This window comes from Cottoperca gobio, chromosome 12, assembly GCF_900634415.1.
Source record: "Cottoperca gobio chromosome 12, fCotGob3.1, whole genome shotgun sequence".
Taxonomy (NCBI): Eukaryota; Metazoa; Chordata; class Actinopteri; order Perciformes; family Bovichtidae; genus Cottoperca; species Cottoperca gobio.
In genome coordinates this window covers 17828066-17850312 of record NC_041366.1, presented here as the reverse complement: position 1 = coordinate 17850312, position 22247 = coordinate 17828066, and the positions used below count along the sequence as shown (strand labels likewise).

The window sequence follows — 22247 nt, the reverse complement described above, 5'->3', positions numbered from 1 at the left end:
AGGTGGAAACCAGTGGAACCACTCTGTTGCATTTTATATATATCTGCTACACTGTCCTGCTCGGGTCACCATTGGAGCAGTCGGAGCTTGTAAAAAGGAACCGTTTAAACCAAAGACTTTACCTCACTGTGGTGGTTTTTCGGGGGTAAATGATCTGCCACTGCCATGTGTGTGACCAGGAGCTGCATTTGGCCGGCGCACTATTTTTACTGCCCTTCTGGGATTATGCTTAAATTTTCATATGGAACAGGAAGGAGGGTTAATGTTACATTATGAGCCCGGCTCGGCCCGAGCTGCCGCAAATCTAAAACAGGTGATCTAACTGGCTGTATGTGCTCCTGGGTCCAGGTCAGTTAAAGATGTGCCACTGAGGAAATGCTGAAAAAGATGATCAAATATTTGTTTTGATGAGGACACAGAGAAATGCTCAGATAAAATGTTTTTGTCTATAAGGACATTGCTTGCCACACAAATGGGTATTTTTTGCTTTAAGGAGACGGTGTAGTTCCTCCTCAGCTCCACCAGGAGAATCTTTAACGTCCCCCTGGTGTCACCGGGCCCAGCTGGAAGCAGGAAATACCACTCTTTGCTGCTGATCATGCCTGGGATGAGATGGAATGGTAATATCTTTATCTTGTTATTCTACAACCACTATCTCCCTCCCACATAATCTTTCTCATCTCTTAGAAATTCTTCCGTGACAGAGATTATTTTCTCTTGTTGTTAGATGACAAACAAGTAGTTTACACACAAGCATATATATTTATATTTAACTTTGAAGTCTTCCTTTGCACGCTGCAGGTTTAAGTGGTGCTTTGTTGCTGTAACTCACGTGTTGGATGGGTATGTGTGTGAGCAGCGTGCCTGACCCCTGAACTGTGGCCATGAGTCCTCCCTCCATGGCCAATTCCCCGGGGTGTGATGGACAGAATGTGCAGAAGAAGAGAGCTGGGTAAGTTAGCGTGCGTTCATAGGAGGGATATTGATTTCACGAGTTCAAAGAGAGAAGATGGTTTGGACAGGCACGGCAGGTTTTCATGGTTAATGGTTGGTCACTCACAGACGTCCAAGGACGGAGCAGGAATTTCACTCGTCTGTGTTGCAGGTGTCTTACTTTGTCTCTAAGTGTTTAAAGGAAAGGTTCCTTTTTTTTCGAGTCTATGTCAAAACAGCACTCACATGTCTATATGAACAATGAAAGAGTTATTGGTTACTGAAATAGTTTCTCCTGTCCATACTAGTTGATTAGAGATCCATGAGTTTGAGCTTATCAGAAGCTGAAACACTGCACAGCTGTCGTACGAGACGAGACTTAACGAATGCGGAAAGTCATCACGGCAGCAATTATTGTATCTTTTGTCAGGACGATCGAGAGGTAACGAGCGGGATGACTGGCCTCCTGGTACAAAGTAATCCACCAGGAATGTGCATTTGCACTTATTTTATTGACCACTTCAGCAACATTGAGTCCGTTTCAGGTCATTTTGTTAGGAAGCGATCTCTCCACAGCCAGTATGGACTGGAGGAAGACTTACCAGAAACTCTTTCAATGCACACATGGCCATGTAGGTATTGTTTTAAGCTCTCCTTTACCCTGAGCTGAATCAGGGCCCCCTTATCCTTTCATTATGCTTTACTTGGATAATTGTCACTGTTCATATTTTACATATTTCAAGTCTTTGTCCTCCCCGATTACACAACTTCTTCTTCTTCTATATTGTTTAAGACTTGTGAGAACATACTAAGATGATATAGTAATACAGAACGGTCTTTGTCTGATGGTGCTGCTACGCTCTTCGGTTGTTCTTCTGTTTGTGGATCATCTTTAAGGCTACTCGGACGCACCTTGAAAATGACATGTCGGTGCAGAGGTGCGGGAGCCAGAGAGATGCCAGCCAGAGGAAATGGGGCAGAGCTGTGGACATTAAAAAATAACATTCATTCCTCTACGTCCTGCCAAACTTGAGGTCCAAGCAAGGCCTGCCCATGACATTTCCAATACCACAGCAGTTGGACAGGACTGATCAGGAATGAATGCTATTTCTCTTCACACAGAAGGAAACTAGAGTAAATAATAAATTAAGCCCAGGACTACAACTAAGACCAAGGTTAAACTCGAAAAAGCAAACCTCAGAAATACTTCACCTCCAACTGAAAGAATATTTAGAATTGAGTTACATGGAAGGTAGTTGTTATTTAACCTCCTAGTTGGACTATAAAATATTTCCATTTTAGTTCTCGGTGAATTCATTCAATATTCTGAGATATTGTTAGAGAAGCATAATGTTAAATGTTGGTAAAATATAATGTGGTTTGGTGGAAATGTGAACCAACCAGTCGTAATATACGTGCAGTCATATCAATAAAATAATGTTTTAATGAGTCCACCACTTTGGTCCACACTGAGCTATCATATTGGATGAGTTATTATGACATTTGTGACACATATATTCATGATATCCAGACTATGAATCCTACTGACGCTGGTAATCCTGTTACTTTAGCTCCACTAGCAAGTCAAACGTTTCAATTATCCAGTGAAATATCTCTACATCTGTATTGCCTCGGGCATAAATTTATTGTTCCCCTCATTTTTCTTTCTCTTCAAGTTATAGTACAGGCTCTTATTAAATAGCCTGTTGTATCACCGACTATTGCAGCCTCTTCATTGAAGCCCCTGTGCTACAATTCTAGTGAGAGTGACGTTAGCGAATGCTAGCATGCTAACACGCTAACACGCTCAGATGCTGTCACTGCGTTTCTTTCAGTGGCTCTTTCTTGACTGTGTTAGTTGAAAATGTTTAAATTTTATGTGATAACTGATTGTTTGAAAAAGCACAGACACTTCTGAGGTATGTAACTTCAGAGTACAGGTAAAGAAGATGAAAGGGATTCAACAAGTGGCTAGCTCTCCGTCATTGGGTTCTAAAAAAAACAAACGTAGGCCACATTTGTTTGTAAGAAAGCTTTGCTCCATAAACATTGTTTCCTTCTTTAATTACTCTTCTGGCATTTGGCTGTTGGAGCATTACTTTGTAAATTCCAGTAGGATTCCCCAAAAATACTCTGATACGCCGATTAACGACCTCTTTAAACTAACTACTACTACCATAACTACTAATATGGAATATTGGACTTACAGTATATTTACCAGGCGTCCAGAAACATGACTCCAAATGATGCTAATATTTCTCTGTGTCTGCTGGATGTGTAAATAAGCTCGCTAACACGTTAGTAATAGCAACTTTAGCTGCTGTTTGAGATGGTGACATGTGGTGACTGTTTCTTCTGCCCCCTAGTGGCCATAATAACAGCTTTAATGAAACTGAATCATTATACTGTCCCTATGTCGTACTCTGATATAAAAAATAAACAGAGCTATGGTGAATTATCAAAGAGACATGATATGGAGAGTTCTTCCTTTTTGTTATGTTCAATGTGACTTTAAAGCAGAGTGGCATCCCTTATTCTGTTGTCTTGACTCTGCAATTTTAATATCTTAACGACAAGGACGACTCTATCAATCGACCTACGCTTGAGATAGCACCTTGTTTTCTTTAGAGTACGAATGATTGATGAATCTCTAGTCAATTAATAAAATTGCTTGCAAGCAGATCATTTAGTCTTTACAGCCACTTTTACTTTGTAATGAGAGTGCGGAGAGATTACATTATGGACAACTAACACACTATAATATAGGATGACTTATTCCTCCATAAAACATATTGTTACCGCAGAACATAATTAAGGTTACAAGCTAGTAAAAGAATAGATCTTAAAGAGGATTCACATAACAGCGGACCATCAAGGTCGCTGTCAAACCTTCAATGTGCCTGGTCCGACGTCCTTGGTACGTCCACGTGTTACTAAGATTCACCTTTTCCTTGTCGACAGCGAAGGACATGTGGACTATGAAAAGGAGACAGGCGCAGCATTACAATGTAACAAAGTAATAACCATGAGCCATGTAGCTTTCTGTGCTGCGACTACAGCCCCATTATCATTTGTCCCCATTAGCTTGCCGTCATTTATTAGTTGCATGCAGTTAGAGCAGAAGAGGCTGAATCACAAAATAATTCATTCTTGATGGATTTCATAATGTTCTCCAGAGAGAGGATGTCCTTAAGTATGCTGTACATAGAGCGTGGTGTTCAAGCAAGAGCACCATCTACCCAAATGAAGACACTCTCATACACACAACATATTATTCAGCCTCGTCCACAACCAAGCAAAAGCTCTTGGCTTTACTCCATTGGCCTAAGTGATTGGCTATTGATTTTTTATACACTTAATCCATTTATCTGCTGTCTTTCCCGCTGCCAGAGGACAGTATAGGAAAAAATCCCTTAAAGGTGACCCAGCTACCTGCTGAACTCCTGCACATATGGAATCTGAACAGTCAAGGCTGCAGTATGCTTGAAATTCCTTCCTGTGCTTTGACAAGTACATATACACTGACTACAACAATACACTCAGTATGGATAAGTACCTCATACAAGCCCACTTCCAAAGACCCGGAATGTCCCTTTAAGCTTCCTTTTTTCATTGTTTACACATTTACCTATCACTTTTAATGTGCACAAACAAGAGACTGTGTTTGTGCACCGTTATTCCCATCATGTCTCGCCCCTCTCTGCTTTGATTGTTGCCCTTCAGCTTTAAACACCAGGCCAGTGAGGAGATATAATCTCTCCACCGAGTCCTGGGTCTTCCCCGGGGTCTCCTCCCAGCTGGACGTGCCTGGAAGCTGGCATCCTAGATACCCGAACCACCTCAACTGGCTCCTTTCAACGCAAAGGAGCAGCGGCTCTACTCCGAGTCTCTCACGGATGGCTGAGCTTCTCACCCTATCTCTAAGGGAAACACCACCCGTCTGAGAAAACACATTTCGGCCGCTTGTACCCGTGATCTCGTTCTTTCGGTCATGACCCAGCCTTCATGACCATAGGTGAGGGAAGGAACGAAGATCGGCCGGAAGATCGAGAGCTTTGCCTTCTGGCTCAGCTCTCTTTTCATCACAACAATGTTTTAATGCAGAATTCACTTTTGGTGAATTATGACAAGCGATTTGGCATATCGACAATCGCATTTCAATGTGTCGCTTTCTGATGTGACCGGGAGCTCACTAAGAAACTGTCCTTATTAAATTAAAGTGTGTTTGGGTATGGCATCCATGTGCCCAGTGGATCACAGCTGATAAGTGCAGAGCTCATGACACTGCAAGAAAACAGCTTTGAGAGAGGCCACGGTGCACAGCTGAAGCATTTCTCTTCACATCTTTGAAGGTGTGAAAGAAAAAACGCATCCCCCTGGTATATGTGATGCAGTGGCTGCTGCCCTCTCCTCTCGGTGCTCTTCAGGGCTTTGATCTTGTCCACAGAAGTTCAATCTGGGCCTCAGCTGTGGGAAAGAGCCGTGGGGCTTAACAGGACAGAGCCCAAACAGAGCCCAGCAGATAGCAGGTGCTGGAGCCCTGACCTTCCCATCCCAGGGCTGACATTCCTGCCTGTCAGACCCCCCCGGTCCGTGCATGCACTGTCTCCAACCACACCATCTGGAACTGTGTGTCCTGCTGCACTGTGTTCAAATAGAAGAGTTTCCGAAATGCTTCAGGCACTCATTGACGACACCGCGGAACCACAGCAACTTTGATTAAGAATGATAAACGCTTAGGGAGCTATGTTGTTGCTACGTTAATCCTCACACCTCCCAGCTGCAGAATGATACACCAGCCACTGTCTTTAAGTTTGATATTTCCTCAGAACCCAAGCAAAGAGTAAAGTCACGGGTCTTTGGGATTCAAACCTCCAAGGGGAGGCTGATGATTACAACCCGAGAGACTCAAACTTACATTTAAAGTTTGACGTTGATTGAAGGTTGCCGATTTGTTTTTGTGCCTCCTCATGATTGTTATTACTTCGTTGGTGAATCTTGCACACCTTTGCGTTGTCGCACAACTTGTGAGGAATATCTAATTGCTGATAAGCCACAGCAATGGCTTCTCTCACTGTCAGTAAGTTCCAGTTCAAGTGCAGAATCCTGGAGAAGAGGAGAAATCTGTTCCTCATCCCCTCTACACCTCTTATCATAAGCAGCCTGTGAGCTCCATGTACTGGGACATCACCGTGTCACTTATTCAGGCAAATACACACGGTGCATGTCAGGGAGACAAATATTATCCCACTAATAAAGTACTAGAGTTAGACGGTACTTTTCTGCCTTCATTTTGTTCATTGTGCCTTTTAACTTGGAAATCTTTATTTCAAAAAAGTCAGTGGAGAATAAATAAAACAGTAGAGAGAGAACAAACCGGCCGGCGAGTTAGCTCGTCTGCAACGGTAGCATGTGGCCAAGCTTTTGGAACACATGCACAAAAAATTATTTCACCACTTTATGATGTGACCAAGCCTTTAGACAGATAGTGCTATACTTGCAATTCAATAAAGCTCTGTGATAAGTAAAACCTTCTGTTTGTATGTTTAATCTTCGATGAGCTATCGTCAACACATGCTTCCTGTGACGTAGGGGGTGTCAGGTTATCTGCAGATGAACTCCATCACCTTCCCTCTTTTTCTCTCTTCGTCGCCCTCAGCTCTTGCAGGTTAGCACTAATGTAATCACAGACAAATGCAGATGGAGCAGCGCGGGAGACAGAAGCTGGGCCAGACGTACAGGTATTCTAAACTGGTTACATTAGACCAAACAGGCCATCTGTCTCCCTCTGTAATTGGACACTGTGGATTAGAAGGAGACGGCCGGTGTTTCCCAGCCAAGTGGGCTAGTTACTGTTTATTTGGAATTAATTACCAAGGAGAGTAGAAACCTCACAGTTCCCAAAGAGGGAATCCAGACACTTGAGGCCAGGATGAGAGGAAGGAGAGTGCCATACAAAACTATGGCAACAGAGCTGGGACAGTTCAGAAAGGTGTTTAACGGCACTCACTCAGAATGACTGACAGTTATTAACTTTGAATCTCAGACGATGATGCAGCCGGTTGTGTCAGCGTTAGGTAGATAAGCACTAAAGCTTTTACAAACGTTGCCCTGCTTCTCCGATTCGGTCACCCTAAACTGAGGCAATGAATGGATTTCTTCAGCGGTGGTAACGGGTATCCTGGTGTGATGCCATTAGGTGTTCTCATGCTGTGGGTGCTTTCCAAGAGTTGAGTGAAAGGACAACATTATATATCTCTTAAAGCCTGTGAGAACGGAGCATCCACCCTGGCACCAACACTTCACATTAGATCCTCGGTGTATGTTGAGCTTTTTCCTCTCACAGGGATCAGTGTGTACGCCACTAGAAATGTTGTGCGGACATGTTTTGATGTGTTTTGACAAGCGAGGGAAAAGAAAATGAATCCACTAACACAGAGTCTCTTTAAAAGCTGCTCTTTTTATTGTATCTACTTTTTAAAAAAAAGGGCTGGTGAAGGGCTGCATCACTGCATTTTTATTTTCACTATGCTAAAGTTCAGTTTCGCATGCAGTGAAATAAATGTACAAGTGAGACAACGCAATAAATTAGCATATAATTTACATTTGGAAAAAAAAAAAAATTAGTAACAGTGTACCAACATTAATACTGAATATAAAATATACGCAACTAATCACATGATGCTTTTCATTTCTCTTGCACTTTAGGTACAGGTGTAAGCAATGTGACATTCAAACATCCAAGTTCACAGCAATGAGTACCAGTTTGAGTGATTTCACTTCTCTTTTTCTGGAGGCTCCGTATCCCGCAGCCAGTAGATGAGTGAGTCCAAGCACTTTGAATTCAACTGATTTCAAATACTTCTCAGCATCCACTGTCCTTTCCCCAACAGGTTTGGTAACCGATTAAATCTGCTCGACATTGTCTTACTGAAGGTGGCTACAAAAAAAAGTAGCAGCAGCAAAATTAGAAATGAGTTGTTAACAGCTTCGATGAGATTCTTGCACGCTCCTTAATTTGTCTTTCAGATTTCTCAGACTCTTACTGTACCTCCATAACAAGTGTGTGATGGAGACGTTCCCTTTCACAACCCCCGACACCAGCAGTAATGTCACCTGGGTAAGTCAGTTACAACTGGGTGAGCATCCATTTTGTTGGTAGCACAAACAACAATACACGGTTAACAATGAAAATTCCCAGTGTGAGGTATAAACAGACACAAACAAAACAATAACATGACCAGCATTTACCAACAGAGATATTGACAAGGATATTATTTCATATTGTTTGGATCCAGCCTCACTTTTAAGCACACTGGAGGGTTGAATGGAAGCACCCACTTGATAGCACCAGAAGCCTGGGAAGGCCGTAACCCTCGGAGCAGAGCGGGAGGAAAAGAAGAGGTAAACACAGTACTCCATGGAAATAAAAAAATAAAATAAAAGAGGGGGAAAGCACCATTGAGTCGGCCGTTTTTGTCTTTTTCGCTGAGGGACAAAGATGACGAGTAGAAAGGGAAACTGGACGAGGGTGTAACTTTCTCTGGAGGGGGTGTCTGAAGCCTGAATACGTGGACTGGCAACATATCCATAATTAATGTGGTTTTTGTGTTTGTGTATATTTAGCTCTGGTCACTTAAAGGAAAAGCTAGACATTTTAAGAAATACGCTTATTTCTTTTCTTACTGAGAATTGGATGAGAAGATGATCATCATGTCTGTACGTTGAATATGGAACTACAGCCAGGACACGGTTAGCTTAGCTTAGCTTAGCTAAGTTGGAAACAGCTAGCCACTCTAAAACTTAATACGTAACTTGTTTTATCTCGCAAAATAAATATCCTTACAAATAAAACCACTGGAGGTACAACTTTTACACTCCGGTTTTTGGATGGATTTCAAGAAATTAGATATAAAATTGTTAATTATTGACTTTCAGCGGATTTCATTAGCTTTTTGACAGAGCCAAGCTAGCTAGTTCCCCGTTTATGCTAAGCTAAGTGGCTAAAGCTTCATATTTACACGACAGACGTGACGGTGACTGGCATCTTTTCGTCTAACTCTCGGCTAACAAAGCAAATGTTGAACTTCCTTTAACTCTTATAAGCGCTGAAACCATGACAGTCTTTGATTAAATAATCATCCAACCTAAAAACAAAGTTATTAATAGTGACTGCTCTGTGATTCCAATGAATAAGCTGCTTCATAGAATACGCTCCTTCAAAATGAATCCTTCAATAGTGAACTGAAAGCTCCTCAATGGGATGTTTAGTAAAGGCCAGTTTGGTTATAGTTTTTCATGTGGCCCAGGCACCGTCTGATCTTCATACTACTTTGGACTAATGACACTAGGTGAGCTCTTACTTAAGTGTTAGGAACTAAGGCACCCGTCTAGGGAAAGAAAAAGTGATCCTCCTATAACCATGTGGTATTTTCTGGTCCTGGATTAACATCATATATAAAATACAAATCCTTACAGTATATAAGGGTTTAACGTATGTTACAGTATGTAATATTTTCATTCCAGCACAGAGACGTCGAATATGAATTCAATCACATTACATTCCCTTCCACGACAGTAGGCTACTATCTGACACAAACATGATCAGAGGACAATATCTCAGCTCTGCTTGGAATTGTACAATAAATATACAGTACACTGATGGTTTCTCTGTCGTATCTGAGCGGTAACTTGGCAAAGTATTTACACGGAAAAGTGCACCGAAGCCAAAAGTCTGCCTGCCAATAGCACCGTCACAGTCGTCCCAAAGACAGGAGTCCGACACGTCCCCTCTTCTAGCGAGGAGTACTCCCCTCCGTCTGTCCATCTCCGGGGTTACATCCTCTGCGAGCGATGTGTCCAGCACTTTGGATTCATAAAACAACAAACACGAAGGAAGACTAACAATGATATCAATAATTATTATTATAATAAAAATAACATCACCGACGAACAATCTTCCAAGTTCCACTTCACAGAAGTAAAAATTAAAAACAGTTTGTGTCAGCGTTGTGGGCTGAGCAGTGGTTTGGGTTCCACCACGATGGAGGGCAGGAGGACCAGGTGTGATGAACAGGGACATCCTTACTTCTCCTCCGCTTCGCCAGCGTCGATCTCTCTTCATCTCTCCTTCACTGGACCGGAGGTTGTTGTTTTTTCAGTCTGCCCTGTTTTCTTCTTCTTCTCTCCCTTTCAGTGCCGCGTCAGCCTCCCTCCATCTTTCTTGCCTTTCTATCTTTTGTCTCGCTCTTATGCTCCAAGGGTCAGTGGCCCTGGCAGGTCTTGCAGCACATCTGTCTGAAGTACGCACGGCTGCAGAACTTGAACTTCAGGACCAGCGGGCAATAGGCCACTTTGTTAACATCTTTGCACTCTGGAAAGAGAAAGAAGAGCGCTGAATTAAAGAGTTAAGAATTGTTATACATTTTACTTTATGTTTTTTTCATTAGTATGACTTTTAAGAGCTGACCTGCTTCGAGCCCCTAGTTTGAGCCTCTCATGTGATACTATTACATTTAAGTCCCGGCTAAAAGGTCGTTTAACATTTACAGCTGTTCTCAAAGTATTTCATAATCCCTCACACACTATTCAAGCCAACTGGATGAAAAATGTCTGTTGCAGCAAAAAAAGGGAAGAAGTTGAAGTTCTGACTGAACAGCTAGAAATGACAAATTTGTACAATGGGAGCAAAAATGTACAACTTTATTATCAATTATATTTATTATATATTTATGTATTTTTAATACCACATACTGGCACAGAGAATGCACATTTATAACCAGTAGGGATGATTATATTTCTTATTAATAAATTAAATAAATTCAGTACTTCCCAGCAGTATAAAACAATACTTATAATCGAATATAATTATTTAAATTAACCCGACCTGGACCCAGATAAGTGGCGTAAAAACGATGGATGGATTAACCAATTAAAAGGATTAAATTCAGGTACATTTGACCTAAAAGCAAGGCTCGCTTATTATGTGCAAACAATTCTTCTTTTAGTTGACAGCCTGCAATCATTTTCATAAACATCTTATAACTAACATTATCGTCTCTGGCAGGCAAGAGAACATATTTAAGACTTTTGATGATACAATTGAAGAACTTCTAATGCCTTTTTATTGTTAAGGTTTTCAAGGTCTGCAGGTTTCTAATACAAAATAATGCTTGTGCTTTACAAAAACAGTAAGAACATATTTCATTTCCTCTACCTTGATTAGGGAATCAGTCAAAACTTTCTTTAATCTTTTTTTTTATTGTGCAATAATTGGAATATTTTCTCATCCAGATGGTTAGAGGAGTCTTTGAGGATTCTGGGAATACCTTCAGAACAGTGCTAACAACCACCCACGGTTTTTCAAATACTACCGGGTATTTATTTTCAGAGCATCAGATGCTTAACGCTGTGATTTACGGAACACACGAGGCACAAACTGGGGCTAACCTGCTACATGAGGGCTGGTGCATCTCCCTCAAGCCTCCACACAATAAAACTCTGCAACTATACTTGGGCGCAGAGGCTGAGGCTGAAACAGATCCTGGCCTCGTTCACTAACTGGGCTTCCTGCCACCTCTAGCATGCACACACTCATATACTCTCACACACACACACGCACACACACACACACACGGCTTGCTGGATGCCGGAAAGGCAGTGCTCTAAATGCCTTATCACGATCAGAGTGTCTTCCCTTATTAGGCTTTGGCCCCTGCCTCTGCAGAGCCAAATGAAACGAGACATTGCCTCACTGCTGTCCGTAAAGGAACAATTAGCCTACAGCTAATCCCATTAGCCAGCCTGTAAACGCTGCTCACGTTTTCCATTCAGTCTAATCGAAGGGCCCTTCTCTATGCATCTGAATAGCCATCCATCATGTGTAAGTGTATATGGAGGGTTGAGCTGTTTCACTTTGACCAGGAGCCAACCCCACTGGAAAGATTAATGTAGCTGGCAAAGTGTAGAGGAGTGTGTCATCCAAGCGTGTTTAGGTCATAGTAGAACAGTGAAGATGAAGATAGAGACAGATTATAACCTTTTCAATTGGGGCTTTGCGTGAACGCAATGCACGTGCACAACAATCGGTATCCACATGAACCATCTGCCTTTGCGTTTGAAGGAACTGCAGTTTTAAATAGAAACCTGCGTCCGGCTGGTGACCGCACATTTGTGATAAAAGAGTTGCAAGGAGACAACTCGCCGAGCCAGTGCTATTAAAATATGATGGCAGAGTCAGATGTGTGTGTGTGTGTGTGTGTGTGTGTGTGTGTGTGTGTGTGTGTGTGTGTGTGTGTGTGCGCACCGTACGTTTCTTCATCTTACCGTCGCCATTGGAGATGGGGGTGGCGTCGCACTTGCTCTCACACTGCTGCATGGTGGTGGGTCGGAGGGACTCTGCGCAATCATTAGACGGCTGCCCGGTGTAAGACAGACACTGCACCGTCCTCATCTGCTGGCCCAGGCCGCACTGCGCCGAACACTGTAACATCAAACATCACACTTATTGTCTACGCAGGAGCAAGTTAAGCATGACTGAAATTCAACAAGGTAAATGAGGACCATCTTTCCTCTGTGACCCTGAGTGCTGTAAGTCTTCGCTCTCTTATGCAAGCAGACACAAACTCAGCCATTCTGAGTAATCCCTGCACACACACACACACACACACACACACACACACACACACACACACACACACACACACACACACACACACACACACACACACACACACACACACACACACACACACACACACACACACACACACACACACACACACACACACACACACACACAACTTGATCCAATCAACCAATCATCAGGGAACGCAGGCAGCGAGCAGAGAGAGTCACCTTCCCTTTTGTTTGATTCAACTGGCTGCATGTCAGTGAATGTGTTTCCTAACCAGGTCAACTGTTGCTTGCGAGGTTTTTCCCATTTGTGTGTATTTGTAAGGAGAGACAGAGAAACAGAGCGACTGAAAATTGCCTTTTGTTTCTCCTGAGGAATTTCACTCTAATTCTTTTCAGACTAAGAGCTGAGCTACAAACAGAGTGCAAGGCTAGAGTAGACAAGGGGGAATCATTTCAGAGGAAATTATAAGGTCACATCTATTAAGTGCTACTGGCAGAAAGGCCACAACTAGAAAGATCTTGCGTCTTTTTTCTGTGATTTCTAAGCGGATTTATGAATGTTTTTTACGATCTGTAATGACATCCGCAGAAAGTCACTATGAATCTGAAGATATGCGTCATGTCTGTGCTCAGATTTGACTATGATGTGTACAATTTAGACGCAAATTGCACCAATCGGGTGCAAAGGGTTAATTAATTGAGCTGTGAGCCGCTGCTGCTGCAACTGCTGAGCGTGTTGTTGTTGGATTATTCCCAGCACTGCAGTCTTATTTAGGATTTGTTTACAAGGATATCTCCAAAACATTGGAGTAGTAAATGTTGATGAATCCTAATAAAAGCAACATGAAAGACTCCTCCTTTAACATGTGGTCATACTGGCTTGTTTTTCTAAAAGAAAAAGAGGAACAGGTTAATGAATTATTACTTTTCGATGGACTCGCCTTGGCCACAGAACTAAGGGAGAAAACGTTTGTTAACACATGAACAAGGTTCTTGTACTGAACCCAAATTGTGCACCTGACTTCTATAAATGTGCTAGTTGTAATAAAAACTGAGATTGGTTCTATGGGTGGCCATTAAAAAAAATCCTTAGCAGAATAAAAAGAAGACTACAAACACAGATGCCAAAACATGAGCCTCAAATGAATAATTACTGAGAAACAACACACCTGTCAGCCATCACTATGCATGTGTGTCCGTGTACAGTACGAGTGTGTGATATGAGCCCAGCCGTCAACAAATGTCCACCCCCACTACCAGGCTTTCTGTCACCTTCAATGATCCTCTCTGGCTGCCTCAGATCAGTGAGCCCGCATGTCATCCCTTCCCAATTACAGAGTCTTTATTAGGACCCGCTGCCGGCCATGACAGATGGCGTACGTCAATGGTGCGACTTAAGTGGGATTTGAACCGGTGACCTTTTGGCCCTGGGAGACCAGGAGCTCGGTAGCTGGCAACAATCTTCCCTTTCTGACGCTTCGAGGGATCGGAGCAGCGAGGGCGAAACTTGTAATTACAGCCAAAAAGAAAGAAAGAGGAGGTGGAGGCCGAGACACACACACACACACACACACACACACACACACGAGAAAGTGCTGTGTAAGAGCAGACCCAAGCTGCTGCTCTGTGAGGTATTAACCCCAGCTCAGCTCTTTGGCGGACCACGCTGAGGTTATCAGAAACGACTGCTTTGTCTCCGACTGTTATTGGCACTGATGGAATTGTAAAGGTGTGTTTTTGATGTCTGTGAACGCACATGGGGCCATTATGAGGAGAAGCCAAGGCTGTAACCTAGACTGCCTGACTCTTAACCTTTGACCTCTGACCTAAAAGGGCTCAAACCATGACATCAACTCCACCAACAGTGAACGAGTGACCATCTTCTAAACATCGGTGCACACTGTTTAAAATTCCACTTTTACACTAAATTATTAACAAATCCTACAAAATAACAAGCCATGCTTTTTGTGCGTACAACTTTTCTGTGACGCACGCTTTTTTGGCGTCCCCTCACCAACATGAGTCAGCTGTGTTGTAAAGTGTTCAAGAGCTTTGCTGAGCCGCATTAAGTCATGTCAGGGTGAACCCGAGAATTCTACTCCTTGGTCTTCCTTTAAATCGTGTTCCTGGAAGTGATAGAGAGGTCTGGTCTGAGGCAGAGATAAACTTCAAACAGCCAGGAGGATATTACTGCCACTGATCACACACTGCAGGCCTGCTGGAGCACTTGGACTCAAACACACAAACACAGCCCCTACGCAGACTCACACACACACGTCACAAGCCTGCTTAGTGTGTAATCCAGGTGTAAATTATATTAACCATTCACCAACATATGGAATCTATCATTGCATCTTTTGTCTATTAGACATTCAAAGATATCCTTTTAAAGGATTAACCAGCATACTCTTCTTTTGGCTTTAACTTATGATGAAATAAATGTTGCACAATGTAATGGCTGTAGAATGACGACACCATCGGTGTTTAGATTGGTTCCCAATAAACCTCGCTTTTACTCTGCCGATCTGTCTGCTACCGGGTACTATCTTCCGGCACAAAGGAAGTGTGTCAACCATTGAGCACTTAAACAAGAAGAGGGTAGCACTTTTGTTTTCCCGTGAGCTATCAATCTATCACCGGTTACCAAAGCAACTGCAGTTACTGGAAAGACTGGCAGACCGTGCCGAAGTAACTGTGGAAATCAAAATGCAGTGTTTCCAATTTAAAGTAGCTAGCGCTGGTTTCAAAAGTCTCTAAAAGTTGCCAGATGACGTCATACGCTCATTTGCATATTGGCAACGTCATCGTGCATCATTTGCAAACGGCTTAGTGGCTGTGATGGATACAGTGAGTGAAAGACTGACTCCACAAGAGGAGAGGAGGAGAAGAGTCGTGCACTGCGATTACTCTGAGCAAGTACAAAATAATATATTTAAATGTATTTTATATATATTTTATGTATATTACTTTTTTCCTGATGGTCTGAATGAGTTGCTAAATGTGTCCCTGGGACAGCGGCTGGGGAAAGTGATCTATTGCCACTTTAAGTTAAAATTATGTGAAGGTGCACCGTCCTACCTGTCCCCATTCACCAGGGATCCAGCGAGGAGGAGGACAGCGTCCTAAACTGCAGCGGATTCGGACCGGAGGTTTGTTGTGGCTCGGGCAGTGGGCGGGCGGGAAGGTCTTCGTCAGGTCGCTGCTCTTACACAAGGCGATGCGGTGTTTGAAGCCGGGGCCACATTTAGGTGTACACTGAGGAGACAGGAGAAGGCGTGAGAAGACGACCTCAACGGCACAATGAGCTGAAGTTACTTTCATAGAGTATCGTCTCACCTCCGACCAATCCAGAGTGATCCACTTTGGCGGGCAGGACTGGTTGTTACACGACTCTCGTTCGATAGGTCGGTGAGTCAGACAGTGGGTGTCCTCCAGCGTCTCCTCCTCAGCAGGGCCGATCTTCCTGATACACAAGACCGTCCTCGTCCTTATCCCGCCGTCACACGTCTTCCCACACTCCGACCAGTCACCAATAAACCACCTGGAGGAGAGAAACAACGAGTTCAAACAAACAGTGAGCTTAGTTACTCTGTGTGCCAGTGGGGGTTTACTCCCTGCGGTTACTTCATTACACCCTTTTGATAAAGTCAGTGAGAGTGTGAAATCACATTATGGTTCTGTGCATTTGGGTGACTTTATCAAAGCGGGATAATGCCACAGGGCATCGAACCTAAGCCCCCAGGTGAACACCATGTTGCTGAGCTCCTGACCTTCAGAACATTCGACAGTCTACACACTTCAGAATTAATATCATAAAACTGCCCAGACAACAGCTCTCCAAACACATCCAGCCTGCGAGATATGACATCATCTGAAGGAATGTATACAGAATTAACGACGTGTTCAAACATCTGTGTTAGCTTTCATTACTCCAGCCTATAAAACCCCGGCTATTCTAAAACAATAGTGTTTACGTGGTCTTCTTAAGTCGGCCCGTCCTGAGAGCTGCAGAGGGGTGTCATGTGTGCACTGTAACTCGATACACACACATGCACTGCAATAGCCTTCAAGTACTAATCAAAATAAGTGAGATAGCACAAAGTCTGCGTCTACTGAATACAGATGTGAAAATAAATAACCAAAGACTGTAGTCTAAATGTATGAAAACAAATGACCACTTATACAGTAGATTTACGATACTATCAGTTCTGTTGGCACCAACACTCACCGTCATACACAAACATTTGTGAGATAGTCTGAAAGTAATTAACCCGATGCATTTTTCTTTTCTTCTTCCACACATGATCGAAGTGACTTCATGCTTCCAGCTACAGCGTGGAGTTTACAGACATTTGGCCACCAGTTCATATTCCACCTGTGTGTACGTGTGCGTTACCCCTCGAGGGGTCGACGAAGAAGCCAAAACAATCAAACACAGGTGGTCATTTTCAAGGCTCTAATTTCTGGCACGGGGCAAACACTGAAAATAGTTAACATATGAAGTTATAAATCACAGGCATTTTACTTTTTATTATTTTGTTCCAAACACACTTCACACAGCAGGGCTCATTGAAGGGGAATTAATATCAGTCTCATTTTCACGGAGGGTTTTTAAACTTAAAGCTGCTATTCTCAGTGTTTTTATACTAACAATGGATCAAATGTCTATTTGTAGTGTGGAAGGTTTTTTTTAGCATGTAGCGAGAAACCTACAGAGAATCACCAGCTGGCATAGAGCTCCTCTTAAAACTGCATTATTTTGGCTTTACGGCTCGCAACTTTATTGTTGTGGGGTCAGTCTCGCTGCTGTCATCGGCGTTGTTTCCAGATGCAACGTTAGCGACTAGACGGTGAACATATTATGCATAATGAACACAGTGGAGCATGGAGCAAACAGACAAATATTGGAAAATGTTTCTCCACATCTGCTAACAAACACCGCTCTTTTTTCAGATACAACAGTACTGAACTAATCTGGTTAAACTAAGCTGGAGAAAAGGACTTGAACGTTGCAAATGTAATTTTGTTTTGGACAGGTTTTGGACTGTTTTGGACAAAACAACCTTGAGTCACCTTGGGCTCCCACATTTTACACTCTAAACTTGAGGATGAAAAGAATCATGACTCAGCGTTACGTACTCTGGAGGACACGGCTCAGTGTTGCAGTCTCTCTGGTTCTCTGGAGTTTTGCTGTCTGGGTCACAGTAGCTGTTCTGGACCACCGAGTTGTCGTCCAGCCTTTTACACACCACCTCCTGCTTCTGGGAACCTAACGGGGGGGGGGGGGGGGGGGGGGACAAACACTGATCAATAAGTCGGCACAGAGCTCAGTTGATCTTGCACATTTAAACCCCTTTCAGAAACATGGAACCCGGCCGTCGTGTCGAGCGCCGTGTTTGAGCGGAGATGGTATCGCTTTCAGTCTGTAGTAAATCCAGACATGTAAATTCCTGATTCTTTGCAGGATATCTTGGCAAATCACTTTTACAGAGCAGAGAGCTCTTTACTTTGGCGTCTAATGGAGAGAGTGAGGGCTACCGTATCGGTGTCACACCTCCCACTGTGTGTGTGTGTGAGTGTGTGTGTGTGTGTGTGTGTGTGTGAGCGTGCATGTGTATTCGGTGTGTGCATGTGTATGCCATACCAACTCAGAAAAGGGTCTGTTTGGGCTCACGTGGGACATATCCTGCAGCAGACTTGTCTGGCAGATGTAATAAGATATGCGTGTGTGTGTGTGTGTGTGTGTGTGTGTGTGTGTGTGTGTGTGTGTGTGTGTGTGTGTGTGTGTGTGTGTGTGTGAAGTATAGAAAGTCTACCCATCTGTGCTTGAAGTGAAATACAGTTTGGAGGAACAGTGCGAAGCATGGGGTAAAAGACTTTTGGTTGTACGACTGTCAAAAGGTGTTTTTCATAGATTTTATTACGGTGATATATCGCGTCATGATTAGCTGAGAGAGCCGTGTCGAATGGGTGCATGATTAAATAACATTTCACTGATTTAAAGCTCATTGCGGTCAGAGACACAAATTAGATCATTTGGATCAACAATGCAAAGGCATGTTTACAACACTGGAAGGGACGCGCGTGCCTCCCCTTCTAAAGGAACAGATTCAAACTTCTGCTCTTGGACTTGGAAATCCTTCCTCAGAAAAACCCACATGCTTATTCAGTCATGCTTTTACAAAATATTACAAACCCGTCCAGGCCACACTTGACAACTGGGAAGAAACACTATTTATTGTTACATGAAACCCATTGCTTTTGGGCTAAAACGTTTGGTTTAGTCATTCTTGAGGCCATGGTCAACATTTCACTGCGGTTTCAGATTTTTGAATGTTTGACTTTGTAGGACAAGCGCCGTGGAAGAGCGGCCATATCTGTGTGCAGCGTATGGTAAACCAGAAGCTATGCAGAGCAGCTCATTCACAGAAATTACACCATATTCATTACTCTGGCTAGAATATGGAACATATACATATTGAGTTTATTAGAGGGCTGAATCTCCAGCTACAAAGTAATCATTTTGGAAAGCCATCACAAATTATAATACTGTGTTTCCACACACTGCTCTTCAAGCATGTGTGTAATTATTGGTTGGGGAAGATTTACCGAATGACACACACACACACACACACACACACACACACACACACACACACACACACACACACACACACACACACACGATTGAAATATTCAAAAAGAATTTAAGCACCCACAGTGTGTTATGCTATTCAACACCGAAATGCTTCGAGTGTTTTATTTTATTTTAAAGGCAACCGGCCACTGGAGCTCAGCAGAAGGTCGACACAGAGATTCTTCTCTCGTTAAATAAACAACAACTTTAATAATGAAAGCTTAAAATTAGTGTTTATGACGCACTTTACACTCAACTTCTTGTAATAATCACTAAAATGTTCCAGAATTTATTAAAAAGCATTTAGCGTGTTGAAATATGAGCGTTTCTGTATTTGACACCTGACAGGAGTAAAGTACATTAATGTGATTTAATGATGAATTCATTCATTCATAAAAAATCAAAACATCAGATGTTTTTTAAATGAATACATGAAACAAACGTTTCCCCATCATTGCTGTTTGTTTGAGGTTTCGACCGGCGCTCTTTCAACCAGATCAACTTGTTGCACTCTTCTTCTTCTGCGGCGCTTTAATGGCATTTGTCTGGAGAATTACTGCAGCGCCACCAACTCCTAATATTTGCGTTACAGTTGTGGAAGGAAACGCACATTCATCTGCAGAAGGAAACCTGGCCACTTTGTAAAAAGTTCAACTTGGACACCTCGACTACCGCTATGTTTCTGTAAGAGATAGTGCACCTCACGCTTCCAGTGCTGACTCACCTCCAGCGCAGGTCGCTGAGCAGTCAGACCAGGGCAGGTGGTGCCAGGAGAAGCCCACCTCGTTGTCACCGCTTCCTGTGCGCTGGATGGGCACGTTGAACTTGTAGCGTATTCCCAGGTTCTGCTCCTGAAGGAGGACCTGCAGAGCGAGCAGCAAACAGAAGGTGAGGACATTAAACGTAGAAAGTACATTTAGTAGAACTTCTGTATTTATAGGTCATAAGTCTGTGTGGGTTTGATCATTTCAGCCATTGTAAAAATGATTTATTACAGCAGCTTTAAATGCAGTTATAACGGTCCGTATCAGTGGGTTTTATATTATTCTGCTGGATGCAGATGGAGCCCGAGGAAGACAGGCTTTGCAAGCCGCAAAGAAATGGCTAGTGGTCGAGCGGCTACTTGCTTGTCTATTCCACTGGTGCTGTGTGGTCTGGTATTTTCAGCATTCATGTCAGACAGAGACCACAGAAATGGCTCCGTTGCCTCACATTAACACACAAACACATATGAAACCCATTTTTTAAAAGTACATAACATGCACGAGCAATCTCAACAACACAGATGCTCTCCAAATCAAGTGACACACTTTTTTTTTCAATATCCACATATAAATAGCTTTTAACACCAAACTGCTGGCTGGCGGTCGCCTAAGGTTAGCAGCCAGATGTTGAGTTAGTGGACGCAGACCGACAGCATGAAATGCACAAGATTAACCACCAAGTTAAAAAGCGAGAGGGTTTTATTTTGGGTGTCCAAGTTTCCAGAAGTTTATGTCCCATTCAGTTTCTGCATATCATGATAAACTGACAGAAGTTGGAATAATTCAACCTATATTATCACATCACTGGCTTTAAGGAGCTTTATAGTGAGTGTCAGCTCATTTTTAGCTGTCCGGCCTCAAAACTTTACTCTCATAGCGTCGTTTTCAGAGAAAAAAGATGTAGAACACACGGTGCACTACCTGCTCATTAGCTAACAACAGACACACACACAGTTAAGAGACTAACTGGTGAACATAGTGAAGCATTTAGCAGCTAAAGAGACAAATGTTTCCCTCAGGAGTTGGAGTAGCATGACTCCAAATGAATGATAATGATCATGTTGCTCTGAAACTGCTGGATGCGTAAACAAGCAACTGTTTGCTAACTGACATGTCAATGCTGTGTCCACAACTTGTTTCCACTGTCCACAACAGGACACTCCTGTTTCTATGTTGAGGAATAATATATTTTTTAAATGGTGGGATTTGTGACACAGTTAATGTTTTTTTTTTTATAGCGCATAATGTATTACCATGACAATCAGGATTTCAGTGGTAGCACCCAGCGCCTGTAAAGACTCCGGTTCATCAGTGGGTCTCTTGTAGTGGAAGGCCGTCCCTGCGATGTCAAACTTCCTGGGCCAGTCGATGGTCCACGCTCCGTTGATGTAATAATCATCCACTTCAGATTTCAGTGCTACGCAATCACAGAAAACAAGAAATACTTTCAGAAAGCCGAAATCAAAAGCAGACAGGAACAGTAGCCGAGTCTACAGGTGGAGACAATTATTTGGTGTGATGTCATCGCCGTCGTTCATCATCATCATTTTAAACCTCCCTGATGTCACTGACAACACACACACACACACACACACTGTGAATCCAGACTTTCACATGCAGGGACATGTACATACGTCTAATTTAGAAAGAGAAAGAAAACACTCTTCAGGTGAAAGCCTGCAAGAATCTTATGAATACCGCTCTGTTTGGTTGTCAAAACAAAAGTTGGTCTCCAAGCACAACAGATCTGAAAATATCCACTTTCTCTACGTTGAAATGGCGCCAAATCCAGGAGAAACTATCCAACCGTTCGCTATGCTGTCTCTGGCTCGTGCTCCGCAGACAACCCCCCCCCCCCCCCCTCCCTCCTCTTCCCTCCCTCAAACAATAGTTTATTCCTCTTTAAAACATCACAATCCTCTTCTCAATTAATTCATTTTCAGCACATTTGGCTCTGATTGTGAGCGTTGTGATTGTGTTATTCTGATCAGTGCAGTTTACACAAGTCTCCACAGGCTTCCAAGTCTCTATTTTTACATTGTCTCACTTCATTTTTGCTTTTATTTTATTGCTGACCTAAATAGCAAGGACTCAGACAATGCAGCAGAAGAACGATATTATCTTTATCACTTGGATCACAGATGAAATTCATAACAAAGTTACAGATTGCTTGGAATGAAGAATCCAGTCCAACACAATAGCCAAAATTGCACTCTTTAAACTTTGATATATAGACATCATATCCCCCATAATCCTGGTGGACCAGGCAGCTGTCA

At 42.9% G+C, this 22247-nt stretch overlaps 1 protein-coding gene across 1 annotated transcript in view; it reads right to left on the bottom strand.

Moving 5' to 3' along the window:
- Nucleotides 1–7383: 7383 nt before the first annotated feature.
- Nucleotides 7384–22247, bottom strand: part of adamts6 (ADAM metallopeptidase with thrombospondin type 1 motif, 6) — a 54372-nt gene continuing 39508 nt past the window's right edge. Inside the window, 7 exon segments of the mRNA XM_029445413.1 lie at nucleotides 7384–10306; nucleotides 12259–12415; nucleotides 15649–15825; nucleotides 15907–16111; nucleotides 17710–17839; nucleotides 19932–20070; nucleotides 21225–21388. Coding sequence (XP_029301273.1) covers nucleotides 10197–10306; nucleotides 12259–12415; nucleotides 15649–15825; nucleotides 15907–16111; nucleotides 17710–17839; nucleotides 19932–20070; nucleotides 21225–21388 — 1082 coding nt within the window. The 3' untranslated portion in view covers nucleotides 7384–10196.